This window comes from Myripristis murdjan, chromosome 12 (genome assembly GCF_902150065.1).
Source record: "Myripristis murdjan chromosome 12, fMyrMur1.1, whole genome shotgun sequence".
Classification (NCBI taxonomy): Eukaryota; Metazoa; Chordata; class Actinopteri; order Holocentriformes; family Holocentridae; genus Myripristis; species Myripristis murdjan.
Window position 1 is genome coordinate 4,225,509 of NC_043991.1, and position 26,061 is coordinate 4,251,569.

The following is a 26,061-nucleotide window of genomic DNA, read 5'->3' on the forward strand; positions in this document are numbered from 1 at the left end:
AATCATACAAATTCCGTTTCCGAGAACGTTCCCGTTAATATTTATTTGCATCCCGTCTTATTTCGGTTTACGGCGCTCGTTCGCCTCACGCGCCGGCTCGTTTAACGGCGTCTGTTTCTGATTCTCCTCTCCTCCTCCTCTCTCTCTCCTCTCCTCTTTCTCCTCTCTCTCCTCCCTCCAGCACGTGGACATCGCCGCCCTGCTGATCAAGTACAACACGTGCGTCAACGCCACGGACAAGTGGGCGTTCACTCCGCTGCACGAGGCGGCGCAGAAGGGGCGGACCCAGCTCTGCGCTCTGCTATTGGCCCACGGAGCCGATCCCACCATGAAGAACCAGGAGGGACAGACGCCGCTCGACTTGGCAACGGTACGCCAGGGAAAGCTTTTTTCTCTCTCTCTCTCTCTCTCTCTGTCTGCTTTCTCCGTCTGGCCACACGGACAGGATGTTTTCAAGCACAGAAAACTCATCATTTGTATGTGGACACATTTTAATACGGCAGAAAAATTCTAATTTCCAAAGAGCTCACCCAGCTGTGATCCTCTGCTGCTGCTTCATCATTCATTTGAACCAAACCAGACCTCATTTCACACCTTGCTCACCTTTATCCCTCCACGGGCGCCTGTAAGGGTAGGATTTTGTACAAAGAGAGAGAGCAAAAAAATAAGTTTGTTATAAGCCGCCTTTCCACTGTTGTGCCAAACGGAGGCCGGCGGTGTCTCCTCCGGTCTCTGCCGGCTCCTCGGTGGGCCTGTCCCGCCCAGTTTCCAGCTGCTGAGGGCCCAGAGGATCCCTACGGGGCAGAACAGGGCTAAACCAGCTCGGAGGCGGGGCTAAGGCTGATGGGCGGGGCTTGCCTGGCTGTGGGCGGGGCTTACCTGGCTGTGGGCGGGGCGACGGTGCAGCTGATCAGTCCAGATGTCAGTGCAGCAGCTCAATTTGTAGCAGAAAAATAACAATGGAGGAAAAATAAAATAATAAAAATGGAGGACAAGCGTCAGTCCTGGTCAAAACGAGAACATCAGGGCTCTGCTCATATAAGCATAAAATAAGAAGCAAAAGGACTAGGAGACCGATGCACACTAAAATACAGTATGGTTAATTAAAAAATAAAAGATCAAGAAATAAGAATAATCAAACAAGAGAGTGAATAAAAAGATTTAAAACAAAAAAAACACAGCAATAATAAAGAACTCAAGAATAAAATACTGAATAAAATATAAAAACAATATAAAAAAAAATAAAATGGTTAAAAAATGGCACTTTTCCACCAGCACCTACTCGGCTCGACTCTACTCGGTTTGTAAGCTTTTCCATTAGGTGGTAGTACCTGGTAGCAGGTACTATTTTGGGACCTACTCGGCCGGGGCTCCAAGCGAGCTGAGTCGAGCCGAAAATGTGATGTAAACACCGTGCAGGCCACTGATTGGACAGGGAACGACGACACATGAGAGCGACTCCTTCACGAAAACCAAACCCGGCATTTAAAAAAAAAAAAAAAAAAAAAAAAAACGGCAACAGCGACTGTGCGCATTGATCACCGCCGAAGTTGGCAAAATCGGAAAATGGCAAGCAAACCGACACCGCGGTCAAATGAAGAGGTGGAGACGTTTCTGAGCTTGGGGGCGGGGCTGCGTTGCTATGGCGACTCCACCGACGGCGAGGTGGTACTCAACTGTAATGGAAAACCAGAGAAACCGAGTTGAGCTGAGTAGAATCGAGCCGAGTAGGCGCCGGTGGAAAAGCGCTAAAAATGAGGACGTTATGTGATATATAGTGAGAGAGGTGGGGATCCAACACACAACGGGACAGGTCTGCCAAAAACTGAGCAGACTGAGGCGTCAGGACAAGGCAGTGAAAGCACAAAGTCGCGTCCAAAAGGAAAAAAATCTGGTTCCATTCTCAGGGTATCCACGGGGTCTTGAAAAGTATTAAAAGGTGGTAAATCAATTTTGGGAAAAAGACCCTTAAAAAGTATTCAAAAGTCTTATCACGACTTTATAAAGTCTTACATTTTGAAAGTATTTTTTCTGAATTAGCTGTCCAAGAGTTTGAGTCCCAAAACATCGTAAAAGTGTGTGAATTTATTCATTTTTATTAAAAAACAAAGATGAACAGGCACATAAAAAACTAGGCTATTGTGGGTGCGTTCGTAAATTGTCTCTGAGAGCGGCAGAGCGAGCGGGCGGGTGGAAATTCAGAAGCACAAAGTACGCTCTGGCGCTCCCAGTGCATATTGCGAACGCACCGAAATGTTACATGAATCCATGCGAAAACGGAAGAGAAGGCTGGTGAACGCATGGACGGCTGAACGGTAACATATTGTCATATCATTTGGTGGAAATGGGCCTATAGTGGGAAAGTGCAAATTTGCAGCATCCTGGCTGGAAATGCCGGACTGGTTGCAGCCGGTCGAGGGGAATGTCAGGGAATCGTTGTACATTATGCAAGAAGAAGATAAGCATTGTGTCAATGGGAATTAACAAACTGAATTTTGTTGTATCATAGTGTTCTATAGTCTATAGTCTTTATCACAAACTAAAACTGTTACGTTAAAAATATCACTGATGTTAATGGTTACAGCTTGAAGTGGCTGTGAGGTATTAAAAAATATTGAGAAGGTCTTGAAAAAGTCTTAAAAAGGTATTAAAGTTAACTTCAGGATTCCTGCGTAGACCCTGATTCTGCAGGAGTTGGTCGGAGTGCAGACTGTGATCACTCGCTTCCCTCTTCCTCCCTGAGAGCGCTCACCCCGAGGCGGCAGGCGATCATTTCTGCTCATAAGTTCCTCATAAAATCAGCTGAGCTTCACTCGAGGCGTCTGGCTGCTTCTGTCCGTTTGGCCGTTTGACTTCAATTTAGCTTCAATCCGAAATGAGGCTGAAACTGACGCCTTCTTCTCATTTTCAGCAAAAAAATACAACAACAACAACAACGTCTGTTCACATCCTGTCCGTCTCTCTTCTCTCTGTCGCAGGCTGATGACATCAGAGCGCTGTTGATTGATGCCATGCCCCCGGACGCCCTGCCCAGCTGTTTGAAACCGCAAGCCACTGTGGTGAGCGTCCCGCACACACACACACACACACACTCCTGTGCATGCAAAGAGGACTTTCAGGTAACACACAGAGCCTCTGGCAGCCACTGATTGCTTTTCTCTGCTCAAAGAAATTCAAGACTTTTTTTAATTTCTGTGCTTTTTCTGACTGGGAACTTATTCCTGATGCACAGTGTGTGATACTGAAACTCATATCTGGTTAACTAACTGTCCTGTGGTAATGCTGCGTTCACGTCACGTGGTACAACGTCCACACTGCAAAAACGCAAAATCTTACCAAGATTATTTGTCTTATTTCAAGTCAAAAATGTCACACTCATTACACTCATTATTACACTCATTACACTCATTACAGCGGGGATAAGACATGATCACCTCAGAAGTAACTTGTTTTTAGACAATTTTCACTTGTTTCAAGTGAAAATTGAAACAACTTGTTTCAAGTGAAAATTCACTTGAAACAAGTGAAAATTTGCTTGTTTCATTGGCAAAATTTGCCAGTGGAAAAAGTGAAAAATTTTCACTTATTTCAAGTGAAAATTCACTTGAAATAAGTGAAAATTAGCTAGAAACAAGAAACAAATTTTGCCAATGAAACAAGCAAATTTTCACTTGAAACAAGAGACAACTGTCTAAAAACAAGTTACTTCTGATGTGATCATGTCTTATTTTAAGTGTAATGAGATATTTTGACTAGTAATAAGACATTTTTGACTTGAAATAAGACAAATAATCTTGGTAAGATTTTGACTTTTTGCAGTGCAGCTGGTCATCACAACCAGGAATCTTAATTTTTTCTGAGAGCTGTGATGTATCAAACTGGGGGGTAAAAAACACGGAAGATATCTGGAAAACAGTGACAGTCAAACATGAATAAATCCAAATTTAACGTTTAACTTTGATCATGCAATCATGCATGTTTTTTTTAAACGAGAAACCAGCTCTGCGTGCCATAAAACGGAGCATCTTCTGTTACATTATAGCGTTATCTTTTGATTTTAACTGTTCACTTATTTTATTTTCCAGCTGACATGAACAGAACCGGCAGTTTTGCAGCGGCCCCACCTTAACATGAGACTCTTTTGCCCAGATGTTTTTACAGAACGGTTTTGGAGTCGCGCTCTTTATTTATGCTTGCTGGTCACATACTGCATAGATTGGACTCATTTATTTGGATACGAAACACTTAAAGTCCCCAAAAATCTCTTTTCAAAGGCATGAGGCTTGAGAAAGGAGCGTGGGAACACAAAAGATTAACTTTGAGATGTGTTTCACCTGGAAACCCATTTCTGCCAGTAAAAAAAAAATAAGGGATAAAAAAGTCAAAATTCTGAGATAAAAGAGTCAGTATTATCAGATAGTTTGACACGCCAGTCAAAGCAGCAGCTCTTGACTTCAGTGTGACTCCGATATTGAGGAGGACTTTAAACGTGATATCACTGCAGACCTCTGAAGACAGCGCACCTGGAGCACTTGTGCATTTTATCTCATCATTTTGACATTTGACTTTTTATCTCGTGATTCTGACCTTTTAATCTCATAATTATGACTTCTTATCTCAGACTTTTTTTTTTTATCCCGTTTTTTCCTCTTACAGGCAGAAATGGGTTTCCATACTTTCTCCTTGTGCCTGTGAAAAAATATTTTTAGCACCTGTAAGTCTGTTAAAGTTTCTTCTCTTCTCTCAGGTGAGCGCAGGTGTGGTGAGTTCAGGAGCTACGGCCGGCGTGGTCATCTCCCCCTCCCCCTCCCCCTCCTGCCTGTCGGCGGCCAGCAGCATCGACAACCTGACCACGCCCCTCGGTGACATCACAGTGGGCGGGGCCACGGGGAGCGTGGACGGAGCGGCTGGGTCTGAGAGGAAGGAAGGAGAAAGTACGCACACACACACACACACACACACACACACATACACACACACACTGCTGCTCACGATGCTGAAGCTCAGGATGGCTTTGCTGAGCTCAGCTGCAGTGCTGCTGACAACAAACAGCAGCAAACAGCAGCTCTGAGGTCAGTGCTGCAGGTTTCTCTGATGTCTGAAGCTCATTATCCAGACAGTGATGGTGGCCTCCATAGGGGGCGCCGGCGAGCGTCCGCTCTGCTTGTCCCACACACAGGGCAGGGACGCTGCTTCACCTCAGGGAGCTCAGATGGAGTCCTGATCTGCTCGGGAGCTTTCACTCCGTCTCCTTCCTTCTTACCTGGAGAATCCTCCATTAGAACAGCAGCCCACCAAGGTGGGACACACCTGGCTGTTAGAGGGGACGGGAGACGGCGCTCTGATTGGTTCACTGCATGTTACGCCCAAAACACAGCCAGGATTCATGAAGAGACTCAGGACAAGCCTTTAGAGCCAGGAGCCTGGAGGAACCAGCCTTTTTTCTGCTGTTTAAACAGCAAAAGTGAACTTGAACACACCCTGAATGAGCTGCTCTTTAGACTTGCAACTCAGTTAAGTAGGTAAAACTAACTAGAGGTTACTAATAATAGGTATGGACTTAGTAGCTCCAGTTCTACCCTGGAACCAGATTTTGGCCTGGCCTTGGAGGTGGTTTTAAAACGTGAGCACCAGGAACCCAAACAGCCGACTGGAAGTAGAACGGAAAGATGAAACTGCAAGGCACACAAAGAAAATAGATGCATGCCTTATCATTTATTATGCAAGTGCTGTGAACGCCTCGTGATGCAACACACCGGGACCATAGCTGGAGCCGCCGCCGCCACCGCCGCCGCTGCCATCCCAGGGGGAGCCACCAGGACGTGACGGGGAAACGGGTCCCGGCAGCGGCGGGAGGACGGAAAGCCGCCACCTGCTCGCCGGGAGGAAAACGCTCGTGTGAAATCCCCCAGAGGCTGACGGGCACGGGGGGTCGGAACGGGTCGAATCGCCCGACACATCACAGCTGTTTGGATTTGATTTCCGGCTTGACTCGACTTTTAATTCAAGTTTTACTGCGTTTTTTTTTTATTTGTTTGTTTTTTTTGGGGTTTTTTTGCTGGTGTCACGACGTCTGTTCTCTCATCTCTCTGCAGATCTGCTCGACATGACCATCAGCCAGTTTTTAAAGAGTCTCGGGCTGGAGCATCTCCGAGATATCTTCCAGAGGGAGCAGGTACACACACACACACACACACACACACACACACATGCAAGGACGCTCCTTTGTTAAAGCCAATTATAACAGCAGTAGTAAGACAGACAGGAACCTACCATCCTAATAATAATAATAATAATTATGATGATGATGTTAAATCATTAATGGGCTAAATCGACACTGTAACTCCTAAAATCTGTTTGCCAGTCGAGCCCCACAATCCTCTAAATCTTTCATTTCCTCGTTTAAAATATCTCTTCGTTTTCATCAGTGTCCTCCTACAGAGTGTCTGAGTTTCTTTAGGTGATTAATGGAACTCCTGTTTGAGGTAAAAAGGGCACAATAAAAAAAAAAGAAAAGAAAAAGAAAGCGTTATCAATCTTGTTGGCACATTTCTGAAGCACCACGCGGGGGGTTCGCTCTTTTCATTAGTACCAGAAAATGCAAATGGTGATGAAAACTCCCCAAACGAAGTAAATGCACAGACAGGTGCGTCTTCATTCTGACATCATTTATTCTGCCTCGCTTTCTGTCGCGAGTTTGTTCTCGTCTCACGTCGCATTTCAAAACACTTATTGAGTTATTTAGCCGGACATTCATCACTTCAAAAAGGTTTGAATAAAAAAAAAAAGGAAGAAAGAAAATGTCGCTCCAAGCAGCATTTTAATTAACCGCTTCTCTTATTGAGGGGGAAAACGTTTTAGCCGAACACAAAGAGGCCAGGAGGCCGAGCGCTTGGAGCTGAAACTCTCTGAGTGCTGCTGATCGCTGCGATCTCAGCTTCTTATCGAACGTTTTTTTAATCCGCATCCAGTCGAGGAATCGAGTCTCAGTGAACTGACGGTTTCCTGAAGCTGCACCAAAACTTCAAGATAAGACAAAAGAGACACAGGGTTTGAAATGTGCGTAACATGAGTATGTGTGTGTATAACTTCTATTAGTCACTTTGCATAATTATGTCTTGTTTTATAATCATAATAATGTTTTTGTTACTTTAATTTGTATTTGTAACAGGAATGGGTTTGTTAGGATTTGATTAATACCACTGCTCTTATCAATGCTGCTGATCAGTCCAGTGCTTTATCAATACTCTTATCGGTTCAGTTCAGTTGTGCCCCGTCTTTCCTGCCTCTCTCTGCACTGTCTCTGCCTAATAAAGCAGAAATGCCCCCCAACATGATCAGATAAATAAATAAACAAAGAAGCAAATTGCGCCGGTGAGATTTAAAAACCCCAGAGTCTCACCTCAATTAAACAAATCAAGCAACAAATAATCAATAAAGGTAAACAAACTAGTAAGCATGGTCCAAAAAAAAAAAAAAAAAAAAAAAAAAAAAAAGGATTAGGATCATTTTATGGCAAAAAAAGTGAGATTGTTGGTCAGTATTGCAGTTGCTTTCTTTATTTCAACTTAGACCGCTCACTCAAGAGTTTAATCTACTGACATCAGGGTTCCTACAGATCCTGGAATTTATGGAAATACATTGAATTTTGAAAACGGGGAACATCAGGAAAATAAATTGATTCCAGGGCCGGCTGTGGGATTCAGTCAGCCTCGGTTTAAACGGGCAAGCAGAACATGTTTTTTCCAAGGCAAGACGCCACATTGGGCCTGCTGGTGGCGCTGGACGGAGCGTCACCGGGTCGCCGAAACGTCCAGAAAGAGCCCTGGACCAAGCAGGCCGACACAATCAGGCGAAGGGCGGATCAGGATGTGTGTTTTCGTCCGAACCCGACCCGAGCCTCAGATTTTGCTCATCCTCCGTCTCTCGGCTATATTCACCGCCTGAAATGGCCTGCGTGTTGCCTTCAGCGGCGTCACGTAAACTCCAGCACTGTACAGGAAGTCACCCAGAACAAAACGGCAGGTCTCATCATTTTTCACTAAAATAACACCAACGTGACCAAACCCGAGTATAATTTCTAAATTTTTGTCCAAACCCGGCGATCATCAGGTATTCACACTCCAGTCCACACACAGCTTTTGTTTTTGTGTGTTTTTTGAGTGACAGAAAAAGCTGCCAAGGGTGTTTTTGTTTTTGGCTGATTTAAAAAAAAAAAAAAAAAAAAAAAGTCAGTGAGCATCTGCTACTTGCTTTGTTGTTTTTTTTTTTTTTTTAAATCTACAAAGAGGAGACAGTTCAGCCCAGGTCTTGATGTAGAGTTATAAAATTAAGGTATGTTTTTGTGCCCTCAAGACATTAATGTGTTTAAAATATGAATAGACACACAAAACATACAGATTCATGCCAGTCAGTTGGAAAATCGTTGCACTTCTTCCAGTCCCTTCACAGCTGTCATAATAATAGTGATAATGATAATGATATTGCACTTTCCCAGTGAGTCTGTCCAGCCAGCCTCTTCACTGTTGCCACGGGAAACCGTGTGGCAGCCGTTTCTTCTTGTCACGATCGCCCGGCTGATAAAACACCACTTTTCTGAAAAATTAAACTCGCCTCAGCTGGAGAGAAAATCACACACGGGCAGCAGCATTTTTCACATTTTTTTTTTTTTTTTTTACTTTTTTTTTCCCCGCCATGTTCACGCTGCCTTCACTGCCCCCACACAGAATACAACAGAAGGGCACATTTATGATCCGTGATGGAGTTTTTGGACGTTTGGAAATTCAACCTGAACTTCGCTCGTCGAGTCCCGCTCGTTTATTCCAGCCCGATTCTGATTTACAGATGCTGATCGTTTGTTTTTGTTTTTTTTTTTTAAATTGCCGAGCTCTGAGAAGTGTCAGCCAACACGGAGAGCCGGCGCGATTCACCGCTTCCTTTCGGTCGGGTGGCTTCACGGCAGTTTGAAAGTACAGCGACAAAGAGACGGAGAGAGAAACTCAGAGTCGGTAAAGGTTAGCCTCGACTATCTCCGCCTGCAGGGCCGAGTTCATTTTCACTCTCCTTAAGCAAACTCCCGAATGTCACTATCAGCAATTTGCATATCAATGTGTTAAATTCATTATATAACGTCCGCCCGGTGAAGAACCTGACCTTTCTCCTCCTCTCTCTCTCTTATTTCTTCGCCCATCACTTCTCATGAATATTTGACACGTCTATTGTCCGGGCAGCGTCTCTGACCTTTGCTCTCATTATCATCGACTGATTTTTGTGATCAGCTTAAGCAGAATCTCCTCCCGTCACTCTGCAGTCACTCACAGGCCAGGATAATGCACTTTTTGTTTTTTCTTCCCGCTGTGAGGTTATGTTTAGAGTTCGACGCAGGAAGCCAAACGTGCCGCAAAGCCACGCCTGCAGCGCTACGCCATAAATAAAGTTAATCTCCGATCTCGAATCCTGCCATAAGTTCACTTAAAGATTTACATGAAGATCACAGAATAAAAAGAGTGAAACAACCTTTAATTTAGTTAGCACGTGCATGATGAGCATTAAATCTGACTGGGGCGATCCTTGCATCCCTGAGTAGTTCAGCAGTAACGGATTTTCTCTCTTGAAACGTCCATCTGAACAGATTTGAGCGTAATATTTAAAGATGACAAAGTTGTTGATGCAAACACAAACAAATAAAAAGTACAATATAAGTCTCTGGTTGCCTTCACAGACTGTCGGAAAATGTGTTTGTTTGTTTGTTTTTTTTAGTTTTTGTTTGTGTATTAGACTTAAGTCGTTCTGATTGGCTGTTTTGTGCCGCGCTGTTTCCGGGCAGATTTCGCTGGACGTGCTGGCGGACATGGGGCACGAGGAGCTGAAGGAGATCGGCATCAACGCCTACGGACACAGACACAAACTCATCAAGGGCATCGAGAGGCTCCTGGGAGGCCAGCAAGGTCCGACAGCACGCGCCCACACACACACACACACACACACACACACGTAACAGTAGACTTACATGGGAAACATGTTAACGAATCACATTTGGGAACAGAAAGAGAATAGAAAGAGTCTTTTTATTTATGTATGTATGTATGTATGTATTTATTTATAGAAAGAGTCTTTTTTTATATTTATTTATTTATTGATTGACTGATTGATTGATTGATTTCTAACAGGGGCCAACCCGTACCTGACGTTCCACTGTGCCAGTCAGGGCACCGTGCTGATCGACCTGGCACCGGATGACAAGGAGTTCCAGTCTGTGGAGGAAGAAGTATGTATACAGACACACACACACACACACACACACACACACACACACACACACATTCATTAACATTTCTTTCATCTCGGAAGCACATTGAGGGCCAAACCGCGTTTTCAACGGTGCCGAGGAAACAGAAGATAAAAGCCGTAGAAATGACAAAAACACAAGAAAACTAACAGTGTGATGAAAATGACTTGAGAGCAGGAGTTTAAACTGAGCCGAGGGCGGCAGCACGTCGAGTTTTAAAACACTCTGCAGTTTGTCCCGTGCAGACGGGGCGTCTAAAAGAAGCTTTTCCCAGGTCAGAGCTGATATGGGGGAGCATGTACCAACCAAGAAGATCTGAGATGTCTGAAGGACGATTACCAATTCCTGGATATTTTTTTAAGACGCAGTGCATTTCGACCTGGTATTAATGCACGTCCTCAGTGTCCGCATTGAGATCCGACTGCGATCCGATTTCGCTGAAAGGCACACGTCACATCCTCTGGTCGGGGGCGGGGCTTATGTATTGATCATCCTCACGTACAGTAAAGGCAGCAGCAGCAGCAGATCTGTGTCCAGTGGAAACTACCTGCCCACTCGTTAGGGAAACATCTGCATTTTCATAATTTAGATGCACTGCTGCGTGACAGAACATTACATAATTCAAGGTATTGAGTGTGTGTGTGTGTGTGTGTGTGTGTGTGTGTGTGTGTGTGTGTGTGGCAGCAGGGATGAGTGGCAGTGACTCATAACAAAAAGCAGCGAGGTGGTCAAGACAACTAGAACAACAGCCATAACAATAATAATAATACAGTATATTTTCCTGCAGCAACGTGAGCGACGGTATAAATGAAACTGCAGCGTCCTCTCACGGTTTCATACATGAGCAGGAGCTGCTGAGTGTGTTTTGGAGACACGTGTCCATTTATATTTGGGTTGAGTGTCATCACAGCGCATCCCTGATCGCCTCCAATGGCGGTTTGGGCAACCGGATCACAACCCCACTGCAATCTGATCACCCAGAACGCATTTTAAGGCAAGGTTTGAAGAGTGTCCCAGAGGGAGGATGGGCAGACCAACATTTTTAATATAAGGTACAACGATGATTTCTGTAGATATGACCGGAAATAAAACGTGCAGAGGGCAGAGCGGTGAACAGCATCCAGAGCTTTAAGCGTGGCAGCTGCGTTTCTGCAGGTTCATGAATTTCTGCTTCTACAGATGATGTTGAGGACAGGAATTTCTAAGAAAATCGCACATCTGATACAGCTATATATGAAAAGAACAAATTCCTAATTTCAGCTGTTTTTGACCAAAATTGAATTTTTGATGAATTTTTAAAGTGAGGTACTGTCATATGAGTTTTGTCAGTTTTCGGCAAACTTCAGTTGCAATGGGTTCTAGTAAATATACGAAGTTTCATTACTCTAGGATCAAAATAGAGCACATTGAAGGTGTGCCAAAATGCAAATCGGCATACAATGCATGTCAAACAAAGTCAACATTTGTAAGACAGCACCCCGCTTTTTTCAATTTTTCGTCCAAAGTGGGTGAAATTTGAAAAGTGTTCATAAAACATGGTTTTCTAACTATGGGATCAATGTCATTGAAATCTGAGTCGCCACAGTGACACCTGTTTGATGATCTGACATGGAATGACCCAGAGAGAGGGCCCGGGGGTCTTCAGGGGGAAATTAAAGGTCAACAGTAGAAGCCAAATAGAAGTGGTAAGCATCATCTGAGAGCTAGGAACCTGAAGATTAATTTGAGATGCAGCTCTGCTAGTCATAAATCGGGCATCTGTTTTTTCTTTTCTTAATTTATTCCAAGTGTATAAGGGTTAGAACATTATGATAGGAGCATATGAAGCCATTTCCATGTTGAATGATGTGTCACAAGTTGCAGCAGTTTTTATGTTGATACCATTTGATACACAGATTCGGTGCAAAATTTAACCATTTTTGGGGACTCCAGAATTTTAAAAAATGGTCAAAAATCCCTCTAAAATCCCACATTAGGACACCAAGACCTTGAGGAACACCACAGAAACATTTAACCTTTTGACATTTGCAGATTTGTTGATCGGATGTTGAGCGTTGTGTTGTGTAAATGTGTCAGAAAGTGGCCCTCACTGTCAGTCCAGCTGGAGAAGCAGAGCTCCTCTGAACGGCCTCGCTCTCTAGTTTGTGTCTGTAAAGTTTGATGAGGCTGTGATTCTCCTAGAGGTCACTAGAGGTCATTTTCTCCAGCGACGTCCAGTTTTACAAAAGTCTCTGCCTGCAGTGAAATGGCTGCTATGGGGGCCAACATCATCACACAGGAATCAAATGTGGCTCATTGAATCCACAAGAGTCTCAGCTGTAAAGCCGATCCCTCTGCAGCGTCTGACAGGCAGCACGTCCACCAGCCGGACGTTAAGGGGTTAATGAAAGTCAACTTTGGGGTCTGACACCTGAAAAAGTTTGAAAACCCCCTGCCTGAAACAAGTCTCAGCTTCCCTCAGACAGACGAGGAGGTGCACACGCTCCAGACACGCTGAGCGTTAATCGTTTTTTTCCGGCATGAATTTCCGACACGTTTAAAGAATTTACTCCGTCTCCGCACAGCGTGATGGCCTCGGCGATCCACAGCCCAGCTGAACAAATCAGTAATTTGCGAAATGCCAGATATTAATGCAGACAGGATTTAAATTACCCCAAGACATGTCGCGGGTAATTTCAGACGTGGTTGTAACTGCGGAGCCGTGGAAAAAAAAAATCATGACAGGTGAGGCCGGTAAATTGATTTTTCCTGTGCACACTGGTAATTTGAGTCAGTCATCCTGGCAGTAAAATATGCCCCAAAGTTCAGCAAAACAGGAAAAAAACACTCTCCTCAAGTGGTTTTGTAACCCGATGGAGCAGCTCCTCCAAGGTTTTCTCTGTTTTCCTGGTTTTATTGGCTTCAAACAGCGCCGTAATGCATTATGGATTCATTTTATTGCTTATTTTGTATTCTGTTTGTGCGCTTCTATTCCAGTCGAGTCTTTTTTTTTTCTTGCTGAATCGTATTAGTTTTGATGCCGATCTAATTTCCCTCGACAGGGATCAATAAAGTTTCATCTTATCTAATGTAGAAGTGATGCCGCTCTTCTTTACCGGTGCCGGTGACGCGGCTCTTTGAATCCAGACGCCAGCTGATGTTGATCTTTACAGAATTTTTTTAAAAAAGACCCTTGAACATCAGCGATAAAGGATCACAGGATTTCCAATTTCCAATTTCCGAGCCCTGGAAAAGTTGTGGAAAATTATAATTTACTAAAGCCTTTGGAAAAGTCTTGGAAAGTGCACTAAAGCAGCAGCAGCTCTGTTAAAGATTAATTGAAGATTTAAAAAATAAATACAAATAACTTTGTGTTGTGTGTGTTCATGCTTCAATGTCTGGAAATGTCACATTTCACCTCTGCAGAGAAGTACCGTCCACATTTTTGGTCAAACTGGTTTCAAATTTTGTTGTTTCGGCTTGGAGTAGAATTTCTAATTAATCAGTTAATAAATAAAAGTCTCGGAAACCTCTTCGTTTGTTTTTAGAGGCTCATTTAGACTGAAAAGTTGAATCACATCTTCTGAGCCGCAGCCCTTAAAAAAGTTTCTTGTGGTCTTGGAAGTTGACCTAAAATTCATGGAGTAATGAAAAGTCACTGAAAACAACTGATAAAAAATGTTTTGGACCATAAAAATACTCAATATGTAGAGTATTTCCTTGAATGTGTTTTAAATATCAGCGTCTGTGGCTAGTGACATCACACACTGTACTCTGCCAGCAGGTGTGTCTTTTCCAAAGCACTTTTTAAAGTGAAACTTCAGGATTCAAGATTCAAGATTCAAGATGCTTTATTGTCAGTTATGCAGTTATGTGCCAAACATACAGAGAAACGAAAAAAACGTTTCACTGACCTTATCCACGGTGCAAACACTGAAAACAAAAGTGTAAAAACAGTGCAAAAAAAGGTAAGCATAAAAACACAATTAAATAGTGCAAAAGAAAAAATGCTTTAAAAGCAATACAAGAAGCAATATAAAAACAATATTAAACAATAGGTTGCAACAAAATACAAAAACAAAACAATCATTCCACGGTGATTGTGTGTTGAAGCTTGTAAACTTGATGTGTCTGATTTTGCCGCCTGTGTCTCGTTGTGTGTCACGTCTCTGGTCCAGATGCAGAGCACCATCAGAGAGCACCGCGACGGAGGAAACGCCGGCGGGGTTTTCAGCCGCTACAACATCCTCAAGGTGTGTGCGTGTGTGTGTGTGAAACACATGAAAAACACACTCACAGTCGGAAAACACACAAACACAAATACTCGACTTGAAGTTACTTAACGTACAAATGCCTTTTCAAATGTCGAGATCTGCCATGAGTCTCAATACCACGACAACGTGCAAAATGCTTTTGAGCGCATGCCTTGTGTGTGTGAACATTAATACAGAAACAAGTACAAAGACAGTGTGTGTGTTTCAGAGTTGAACCACACAGGCCACGTTCTAACAAGAACTTTGCAGCCCAAAAGACTCTGAATGCAGATCAGAGGAGTGTCACTGAGATTAAAAATCTGTTTTCCAAGAGAGACCTGCCTAAGAGACTGAAATGCATAAAATCCACAACAAATTTTTGCAAATTAGCATCATATACGACTTCTAAAGTAACATCTGAAATTTAAATTTTAGAGTTGTATATTCGTTGGATATATGTTACATATGTTTGTTTTGTACATATATATACAGATATATGGTAAATATATATGTAAAAGTTGGATATATAAGACACTGAACAAATTTTTCCTTTCAAAGTTCCACTAAACAATGAAGGCTTAAACTTTTTAGACTCACTGCTTTATTTTTTCACTCTCGATACAATTTCTGTAAACTAATTGTGGTTAAAACCAGAGAGGCCGTTTTTGTCGTCACTCTTCATCAGATGTTTTGCTGCCAGGGAGCGATGCAGTTCATCTGAATGAAGAGGAAAACCTTGTGTGGCTGTAGAGCCGCCACAGCCGACATGTCGGGCTCGTTGAAAATAACAGAGTCTAATGACGGCCAGTCAATTAATTAATCGAAAAAAAAAAAAAACTTTGTGGCTTTGGTGATTTTTTTTTTTTTTTCACTAAAATGTCAGTAACACAACAGCCGCTGTTGTAAGAAAAGCCTCAACATCGTTGGATTTAATTGTCGGCTGAAATCCAATTAACAGAACAATAACAATAATTGAATTTTCTCATTTATCGGAGGATAATATGAGTCATTGATGTATCTCCACTCCTGTGACGTCGCTTGTCAAAAGTTTTGTTTGACTTCTGCAACTCAAGTTTTATTGTAACGTCCTGGCACAAAGGGTGCAGTTACTTTATCCTCTCTTTGTTTTTTTACCCATCATCCCCTGCTCGCTCCCTCCCCCCCTCTCGCTGCAGATTCAGAAGGTGGTGAATAAGAAGCTGAGAGAGAGATACTCACACCGGCAGAAGGAGATCGCCGACGAGAATCACAACCACCACAACGAGCGCATGCTCTTTCACGGTAAACACACCGACCCCGTTCCCGCTCGAGCCGAACGTTTCAGACGGCTTGAGGCTCGGATTCGTGTGAAGTTTGTTTTTGCAGCGAGATGGCGGCGTCTTGGGGGGGCACAAAGAGGGCCGGGTGCTGCTGACGTTTGATCCGGTACCGGTATCTGGAATCGCTCACCGGTGCTCAGTCGGTGCTTTACAGTCAGTCCAGACTTCTCAGTTTCCGTCCCTAAAACCTCCAGCCTGTCACTCATATCTGTCACCGACGAGCTTTGGAGCCAGGAGGCTGTGATGACCGTCTTCGGCCTCTCCGCCGCCGGTCCCTCCATAAATGGGAGTTTAGCCCTAGGGGGGGCCGGCACAGAAAGGGCCAAGCCAGTGGCCGGGTCCTTGAACACACCACCGCCGCCGGCTGTGTGATATTCACAGCAGCTGGCGTCGCGTCTCCACGTTGGCCCTCATTCACATCCCGAGCAGAGTCGAGCCCGGAAGAACGTGATGGAGACACACAGCCTCATCTCTGGTGTGTGTGTGTGTGTGTGTGTGTGTGTGTGTGTGTAAAAGCAGGGATTTTTCATGCTTATTAAGTGTTTATTTGAAATCACAGCACAACCCGCTGGCAAGGTACCGATGTCATTTGGTCAGTGCCCATCAAAGCACCAAGCTCGGTACCCGAAACGATGCACAGCTGCTTCTGTGAAGGACCAGAGACAGGAAGCCAGAGGGGTGGGGGAGACAGAGACAGTATGGATTATAGATTTCAGGCGGAGGAGGGGACAAGAGGAAGTTTTAGTAAATCACCGAGGAATCACAGCAAGAAAAGAAATAAGTCTGGCAGGTTTGAGGTTGAGGTTCGAGACGCCAGATGAATCCAGGTGTAAACGGAGGTCTGTCTCTGCTGGCCATTTGTGAACCAAGTCTGAACAGGACATAGAGCCAACATGGTGGACTCTCAGAAGTCATGCCTTTATGTTTTTTCACATTTGTAGCATTTAATAGACATGAGCGTCAAACGTTTTATCCTAATTTTCCTTTTGATCCTTAAGACTTGTGGATCAGAAAATAAACAGCACACAGGAGGAGTGAATGGGGGTTTCTAATTCTTACATTTGTATGCTTGTGTGCACAGTGTATGATATTAAGCTTTTTACTGTCATATATTTAAATGCACTCAGAAGATTTGCAACCGAAAGACAGAAATCATAACTGCATTTATGAGAATTGTAAATGTAGCCAAACAATTGCAAAAAAAAAAAGAAAAAAACGAGAAATGCCCTCCAAGAGATGCAACACTCAGCCTGATGTTTTGGTAGATAAGCTCCTTGTATTTCTGTCCCTCCCCTGAATGAAGTGTGACGGATACTATGGATTTGGGATCGTCACACGTCTGCTATCGCATCCATAATGATTTTCTTCTGAAAACGCTCCTGAGGATGCATTTATTGACCAGTTCTTTCAAAATGTGGAGTGCAAGTGCAATTTTGTGCTGAAAACCAAACGACATCCACGGACACGGCTCTTGTGATCGCCCCCAGATGTCCCCCTTCTTCTTTGGCAAGACGTCGTTTGGCAGAAACTCTTTTGTTTGACCACAACTACTTTGGCAAAAAAAAATTATTTCGGCTGTTTTAGCTCCTAAACTCGACCTGGGGATAACTTCATGTGGTCACGAGCAACAAAAAATTGAGAAATCCGCCAGATGTCCCGTGAATGTCCTGACCTGACCCCCAACTCACCAGCCAGGGTGGATCCAAATTCAAATGAAAAAGAAAAAAATCACACTGTGAGACTCCAGTGATTACAAACCACCTGCCCACTAAGCATCACACAGGTGTGATCAAATTCAACTGTCCTACAAATATGCAGCACAGCAGAGTTTGTGATCATGTGACCTTTTCTTGTCCTAAGACCACGATATACGATATGACGATGGGTTCGTGCCTCTTTGAAAGAGTAGCGACAGCGAAAATCGAGCCTTCCCCAAAAAACAGCATAATAACACCAAATGGACTTAGAAAATGGATTTACGTCACAGAATATTTCATTAATTGGAACAGAACAATCAGTGTCTTAGGCGAACCCTAACCCTAAGTTTGATACCGTGCATATCGTTGCCTTTTGAGATGTTACTATCATGCATGTCCATATCTAGATTATGATAGGATAATGAAATATCGCTCAGCTCTACCTTGTTCCCGGGCTTTCTCCTCCAAACGTCTCCAAATTATTGTGGAAAAATTAGTTAATAAAACCCACCCGCCACCCTCTTACCGGTCTCTCCAGTTGTGCGTCTGAATTTGAGCAGAAAAGCGAAACTTGTTGATGTTGCCAGCGATTTCTACGAGTGTCTTCAGCCGCGTGACTGAATATCGCCTCGGAGAGCTCCATATCTCACCGACCTGACCCTCGTTTTTCACCGTCACGCACTACCTGGAAGGGAAAAAACACCCTCCATCCACAAAACTCTCCATCTGATAAAAATGGAAGGCAGTAGAAGAGCTTGGTTAAGGCCGCTGAAGGTTCATCTTCTTGCTCTTTGCAAACAGTGAGCCCAGTCATGATCGGACTTGAAATGCGCTCCTGCACTTCGCCGTCGCGCCGGGCTCTTATTCTCTAACCGGCGGCCCCGACTGTTCGCTTACACGAGCCCTTTCATGCCGTTCTTATCGCGCCGACAAAGCGTTTTCACCCTCAAGACCGCAGCTCGCCGGATCCATTTTGTTTATCGCGCCGCTCTTTCAGACTCTAAATATTGTAGTGAGGAGAATCCCAGGAGGTCGGCTGGCGCTGAGATGCTGAAAGCGGTGCATCTGGTTCACTGGAAGTCACTTGGATCGCTGGGTATTTCTCTGAAACGTTTTAGTCAAACAGCAGCTGAACGTCTTGACACTGTCTGCAACTTTTATGTTTTATTTATACGTGACTCAGTGTCTGGAGGAAGAGAGCTGCTGGTGCGAAAAAAAAAGGGGCCAGCACAGCAATATGAAGTGATGCTGCATGTAGACACACCACAAACAGTACACTACATTTTTTAAATTTTTTCATAAGGGTGACTTGAATTGTCCTCCGTCCAGGCTCCCCCTTCATCAACGCCATCATCCACAAGGGCTTCGACGAGCGCCACGCCTACATCGGCGGGATGTTTGGGGCCGGCATCTATTTTGCCGAGAACTCGTCCAAAAGCAACCAGTACGTCTACGGGATCGGAGGGGGCACGGGATGTCCCACCCACAAAGACCGCTCCTGCTACATCTGCCACAGGTGAGATTCAACACTCTGATTGGATTTGAGTTTTATCAGGTGAAGCTTTGGTGGTTCCCAATGGCAGCGAAACAAACAAAAGTAAAGAAAATACAACACCTGAGTAAGATTAGAGTCAGTTTTGTAATAAGCATAAAACCAGCAACAATTACAACACACACAGCATCATATATTACAGTGTTACTCTATGTTATCCCCATTTTTGATTAATTTGATTAATTTTCATTGCTCTTTGCTGTGGTGTGCAAGCTTTAGCACTGGCACTTTATACAGCTGCTTCTATTTCTTTTAGTCGGTCTTGTATTTTTTATGTACTCTCTTAAGCACTTTGCACTTTAAACAGCTGCTTCTTTCTTTCTTTGTGTTCCTTAAGTCGGGTTTGTACTTTCATCTCCCCGCTGGTCATTTATTGCCTCCTCTGTTACTGCGTGTAGGAAGAATGTGTTGTTTGCTTGTTTTGTTTATGTAAAGTCGGGACTGTAGACACTGAATTGCCCTTCGGGGATAAATAAAGCAATCTGAATCTGGATCTGAATCTGGATTAAAGGAACAGTCCGGCATAAATCGTCTTAGTCAGGTCATGTGACACAGATGTGCGGCTCGAGCTGCAGGTGAGAAGCAAACGGCGTGGAAAAGTGAATCCCCAGCAGCTGTCGGTAAAAGATATTATCACAACTCTGACATCACAACACATTAGTGTTGCGATTTTAAACATTTTGCATATGCAGAGTATTTTAATAGCCTGTATTGTGATTTATTACCTTCTCTCACCTGCAAAGTACGTCTCCAGGGGAAAACTTTGTCAGCATCTGTTTTATCTAATAAGATAAAGTTTTCATTCCGTTCACCTCCCTTCAATCATTTTTATTGCACCAAAATGCGACGGACTGACCAGCTCTGTCAGAAAAACCCGTCATGAATGTTGCATCGATTCTTGGCGATACAGAATCGATACTTGGCGTCCGTCTGTCGATACAGTCTTGATCATTTATTTATTTTCATCCATCCTGGAAGAGACTTCTCCATCAGCCACTTTTCCAAAATTTTGTGGTCGCATTAATATTGATAAAAGAAGCGGCGCCTGATTGGTTGGTTAGGTTCCTTGGCAAGGTTAATTAAGGTTAGGGTTCGGGTCAGCCAATCAGAGGCAGAGTAGGGGCGAGTCTTGTCCGGCCACGCTACTTTTCGAAACTTCGCCTCCCATCAGGATAGAAATGCTTCATCATCGGATCAAGGTGATCTCTCAGAATAACACTGTGCGCTCGTGTGTGTGTGTGTTTCAGGCAGATGCTGTTCTGCAGGGTGACACTGGGGAAGTCCTTCCTCCAGTTCAGTGCCATGAAGATGGCCCACGCCCCCCCGGGCCACCACTCTGTCATCGGACGGCCGAGTGTCAACGGCCTGGCGTACGCCGAGTACGTCATCTACCGAGGGGAGCAGGTCGGTGCACACACACACACACACACACGTTGCGTGCTTGGACAAACAATTGGGTTTTTGGGTTTGATGTTGGACTGAAACCATTAAGATTCCCTCATTAAGTTTTATTTGAATTTATCTCCAAAAGCATATTTACATACATACATTTAAATAGTGTTGTCCTCGCCCTTCCAGCCAATCAGAGAAGCTCTAGCGGAACAAGGGGTGGACCTCCTGTTGATGCACACCATCTCAGGGATCCCAGGCCAGTCTGACCAGTTTAAAGACAAACAGTGCCGCTCGCATGTGTGTCGGCTGCATTTACAGAAACGCTGATTAATGCTCACAGTCCCTGTGACAAAAGAAACAAATACAAAACATAAATAAATAGTGTAAATAGTGCGGGGGAGTGTAGAGTGTAGATTGGACTTTTTGGATTTTGTTTTGCACTTATGTACAAGAACCAAGCAGCAGCAGGGAGACGGGCAAAGTTTACAAAAACGCAGAGAGATTTCATTTCTAAATCTTCTGTTTTGGGGTTTTAGTGTTCGTCTGTTTGTCTTCCTGCGGCTCCACGCAGAGAGCACAGGCCACACTGACAAATCACAAAAATGATCAACTCCATCAAGTTTCACTGGGGCAAGAGCCATGTCCAACATAAGGTGTGACGGCGACACCTGCTGGCCAAAAGTGGCACCGCGCCCGATGAGGGAAGACCCTGAATGTAACTGCCACAGTTTCAGCAGAGCCGGATTAAATGTTGGCCAATCCACCTTTACTGTGTCTCTACTGTCTCTACTGTGGCGTCTCCTTTATGCAAATGAGCTGGGACAAGTGTGAGGTTTCACACACACACACACACACACACACAGCCAGCTGAGTCAGTCAGCCCCTGCCACCTGTATCACCTTCAACGCATTCAACTGAAAAAATTGAAAAAAAAAAAAAATTTAAGGTTGTCTTGATTTTGATTTTGTTTAGAGGCAGCAATGGTGATTAATCTTGAAAAGATATTCTATTAGGTCATTGTATATCATTAATATGATAGAGTTCATTATTAGTATTATATTGTTGTTGTTATTGTTGTTGTGGTAATAAATCAATAGTAATAGTAATAATAATAGTGATTTCCAGCTCTCACACACACACCTCTGATGCTCTTGCCATTTCAAATGAATCCTGTGTTGAATACTGCAGGTTTATCTGTATTTCTTTCATAAAATACTCTTAAAAATGCATTTCTTCTCCTCCTCGACCCCATTTTTTTTTTTTTAAATAAATTTTAAACATTTCTGACCAGTTTGTAACATGTTGGTGTGAAAGTACCAGTGCACCTGTAACCTTGTGCTTTTGATTTTTGACGTGCTCTCTGTCATCGGCAGGCCTACCCCGAGTACCTGATCACCTACCAGATCGTGAAGCCGGAGAGTCTGGCCGCGCCCGCCGCCGCCGCCGAGCAGAAGTCTTAAAAAAAAAGCCGCTCAGGAGCACAGCAGGCGGGACAGCCGGACTCTCTCCTTTGGGACGAGGAGCCGCCTGCAGGTGGACCACAGGTGGACCAGAACTTGTTTCACACCTCCGATCCAAAAGGAACCGGACTCGAGGCCTAAAGAGTGAAAGTCGTCCGGGCAGGAGTGGAGAGACCCTCTTGGACGGCCGAGCTTGAGAGCGTTTTCTGCAAGGAGGAACGAGGAGGAGGCAGTCTGAGTTTAGGGGACACGACACACACACACACCAGCGCACCTGGACAGGCTCCTCGATCCCATTCTTTAATTAACCGGGCTTGATTTGCAGCGGAAATGCAAGTCAGTCGATTATTTCATCCATCCAACCAGCTCCTTTTTAAATCTGCAGTGACGTTGAAAAACATGAGCACAGGTCACAGACCATAACACAAAATTAAAAAAATAATAATAATGGATACAGCTGGCAGGTGCAATTAATACAGTTACAGCTGGAGCGGAGAAATCCAGGACAGTTTCTCCTTCGTCTTCATCAAAGGAAGGGCGTCCACGCTGCAGGAAAAAAAAAAACAGTCTGAAATAAACTGACTGGTCCAGGAGATCCAAACATGTTAAGGAGCAACTAAAACCCAAATGTGTGTGTGCAGCCTGACCTCTAGTGGTGAGAAGTGGGATGTCAGGCCTTTGCTGGCAGGTGATGTCACTTCCTGTTGTTCTTTCTGGGCGATGACATCACCTGCCACCACGGACCTGACGCCCCACATTTCACCACCAGAGGTCAGGCTTCACACAGATTTGGGTTTCAGTTTAAGTTGTGCTTTAGAAGGCGGACGCGCTCCAAAACCACTTTATTTGCCTTTTTCTTTTCTTTTCCTATGAAAAGAAAAGAGACACTAATAAGGAAGAAAAAAAAGACAAACAAAAAAGTTGTTGAGTGCGTCCGCCGTGTGTTTAAAAGGTGCACACATGGGCAAAAGACTCCCGGTGGACAAACTTCATAACTAGAGAAAAATACAAAACAGAGCCGTACGAGACAAAACCAGTCGAATCCAAACTGGATTGAACCAGTAAAATCCAGTTTATCATCATTTCTAAGCTCCGGTTCGCACCGGAGAGCCTGACCTCTCAGCTCAGATTAAACCAATCTGAGTGCTGAGGATTACCAGACTGTTACACACGAGCACACCTGACACTTTTTCCTCCTCGTTTACTTCGTGGTTACATGTTGCACGGCTTTGCTGAACGCTCGACTCTGATTGGTCGGCGTTCTGCGGTCAGTTTTAGAGCCGGAACGTCGACGCCCGCTTTCCCAGTGTCCACTTTCCAGAAGAGGTGAATTTATTTTCTCCCGTAGACCTTTTATTTTGAAAAATCGGTAAAAAATAAAGCAAATAGCAACATAAAAAAAAAGAAAGAAAAATCGGTATTTCAAGAATGTTACGACTTGAGCAGCGACGATCCCCTACGAGACGGATCATGACATCGTTTAAAGTGATTCTGAACAAAAAAATACAGGGAAAAAAAAGACAAAGGTGAGGTACAAAACTGTGTCGTGTTGTATTTTAAGGCGAGACACGGCAGGTAAAATCATCGATTTTTCATGCAGTGGTCAATTTTGAGATTTTGGGCTCTTTCACTCCATGAACATGTAATCTTTCAAACTACCATAAAGAAAATGTCCAAATTATAAATTTATGTGTTTATTTCATCACGTTTTGCCTGCTAGCGGCATTAGATTTACTCCGCGCCGGGCAGAGTTCCAGTCAGCTGCTCTCTCACTGAAGCGGAGTCTCCGCTCTCCGTCTCCCACACAATGCACACAACACTATCCAAACAAGGGCATTTCCTTTCTACCAGCAGCCAATCATGAACATCCAAAGGGGCATTTAAAGCTAGGAGCGTAATCTCATTGGTCTGTGTTGGTTTCTGGTATCATGATTCGTTCAGACGCTTCGCGCGGTGTGTTTGACATATCCTTTTCGCGGGATTTGTTTTCAATGAATGAACGCAATGTCGGGAAAATCAGTAAAGAGGAGACAACAACTGTTAAAAGCCAGGGAATGCAAAAGGAAGAAAGCAGATGAATTACCCCGTGAAAAATATTCGGGAAGCGCTTCTTCACGTAAGCTGTCGATGGGAAACCGGGGGGAGTTGGATCTTGTGAATACCGACACGCATGCCACACAGCAGTGGCTGCTTGTCCATGTCGCCCGACTGAACGAGCTAATAAATGATTTAGTTTGTCCAAATTGTGCTGGGTCAGGGCTGACCATAATTATAGATGAGAAAAATCAGGGGTTTTGCAGCAGCCTGTTGCTGGAGTGCCGTCTGTGTCACACAGACAAGTACAGGAGGAGTGTTTACACGTCGCCGCGACTTCAAGATGAATCCCGTAGTGATGTGGCGTTTGACGTCAATGTGAGGATGGTCCTCTTGGCCCACGAGTTGGGTCTGGGGTATGCTGCCCTAAAAAAAATAAGTAAGGTGTTGGGGATCCCTGCCCTTCACCTTAAAACCTATCAGAGGCACGACAAGAGAGTGACAGGTATGGAGACAGGGAGACAGAATTAGCCCCGCCTTCTAATATTATGACATTACTGTAACATTATCTGTTGTGTATGGATGGAATAAATATGCATTTATAAGAACAGAATAAAGTGCCATCATGCATTATGTTGGTCAGTTTTGCTTGTACAGTGCAGATTTCGATTCAGTGGCAAAAATAAAGAAAGAAAATAAATCTTCAAATCTAATATGATTACTTTATGACAAAATGTGTACACTGGGCAGACCTAGTGTGTGTAATAGTAAATAGTAGCTACACACAAAGAGGGAGATAGAGTTGCTCTCTCTCACACAGAGTTATGGATCTGTCCATTTTAGGAAAAGCTGTTGGCTATTCTATTAGTTTAGTTTAGTAATTATTACTTTCAGCGTACCTAAGATAAGATGAGATATTCCTTTATTTGTCCCACAATGGGGAAATTTGCATCATTACAGCTGCAGGACAGTGAATAGAGGAGTAACAATAAAAGAAAGAATTTGAACAATAAATAATAAGTATAAAGAACAGTGACAATAATAGTAAAAGTATATAATCAAGGTAGTAACTGACATTATTTCCATTATTTAGAAGAGTAATGTTGAAATGATTTCTTTTGCACATAATAAATGAACAATATATAATATATTCATATATTTATTTATTTATTTCACACAATTGAAATAACTAGAGGAACATAAAAACAAATTTGAAGTTTTTTGCCCCAAGTGAAAGAAATGTGTATTGTATCAATAAAACCAAACCAAATGAACAGTTAAAATAAAAAAATACATCTCATTTCAGCGGCAGAAATTGAGAGAGGCTTGGAGTCACTGCACAGGACCAGGGAGCAGGTCAGGCAGGCCTATGCAGATGTTGATGCTGATGTGGCAGAGTTGCTAAGGCAGGATCCAGATGCAGTGATTAATATCAGTGTGTCTTTTGATGGCACCTGGCAGAAAAGAGGCTTCACCTCTTACTATGGCATCGGTGTGTGTATTGATCTCTTCACTGGACTAGTGATAGACTTTGAAATCCTATCAACTTACTGCCATGGGTGTGCCCTCAGAGAAGCTGCCAGAAAGGAGGGAAAGGTCACAGAGCAGGAGACTCAGAGCTGGAGGGAAAAACATGACTGTGCCCAAAATTTTAAGGGGTCAAGTAAGGCGATGGAGCAGGAGGCAGCGAAAAGGATGTGGGCCAGATCAGTGAGTCGCCACCAGCTCCGCTATACAGAGATGCTGTCGGATGGGGACAGTGCGGCTTTTAGGGAGGTGTTGTCCCTCAATCCATACCCTGGGCATGAGGTTGTCAAATTGGAATGTATCAACCATGCCCATAAGCGCATGGGCACAGCACTTCGAAAACTAAGTGCAGAGCGCAAACTAGGGGGAAAGGGTCCTGGAAAATTGACGGCAAACAAATGCAAGACTTTACAGAACTATTATAGGGGGGCAATTTTAAACAATCAGGGTTCTGTAGATAAAATGAAGAACGAAATATGGGCTGGTCTCCTCCACAGCATGTCCACTGATGAGGTACCCTTACACAACCGGTGCAACCCGTCCTGGTGTTGGTACAGGAG

The 26,061-nt window shown here is 43.9% G+C and overlaps 1 protein-coding gene across 1 annotated transcript in view; it reads left to right on the plus strand.

The window, feature by feature from the left end:
- Positions 1 to 22,584, plus strand: part of LOC115369211 (poly [ADP-ribose] polymerase tankyrase-1-like) — a 140,480-nt gene extending 117,896 nt beyond the window's left edge. The window contains exons 17-27 of the mRNA XM_030065775.1: positions 182 to 370; positions 2,979 to 3,059; positions 4,748 to 4,934; positions 6,096 to 6,175; positions 9,827 to 9,947; positions 10,170 to 10,267; positions 14,446 to 14,520; positions 15,696 to 15,801; positions 18,866 to 19,052; positions 20,336 to 20,492; positions 21,854 to 22,584. Of these exons, the coding sequence (XP_029921635.1) occupies positions 182 to 370; positions 2,979 to 3,059; positions 4,748 to 4,934; positions 6,096 to 6,175; positions 9,827 to 9,947; positions 10,170 to 10,267; positions 14,446 to 14,520; positions 15,696 to 15,801; positions 18,866 to 19,052; positions 20,336 to 20,492; positions 21,854 to 21,940 (1,368 nt within the window). The 3' untranslated portion in view covers positions 21,941 to 22,584. The remainder of the gene's footprint in view (positions 1 to 181; positions 371 to 2,978; positions 3,060 to 4,747; positions 4,935 to 6,095; positions 6,176 to 9,826; positions 9,948 to 10,169; positions 10,268 to 14,445; positions 14,521 to 15,695; positions 15,802 to 18,865; positions 19,053 to 20,335; positions 20,493 to 21,853) is intronic.
- Positions 22,585 to 26,061: the final 3,477 nt, after the last annotated feature.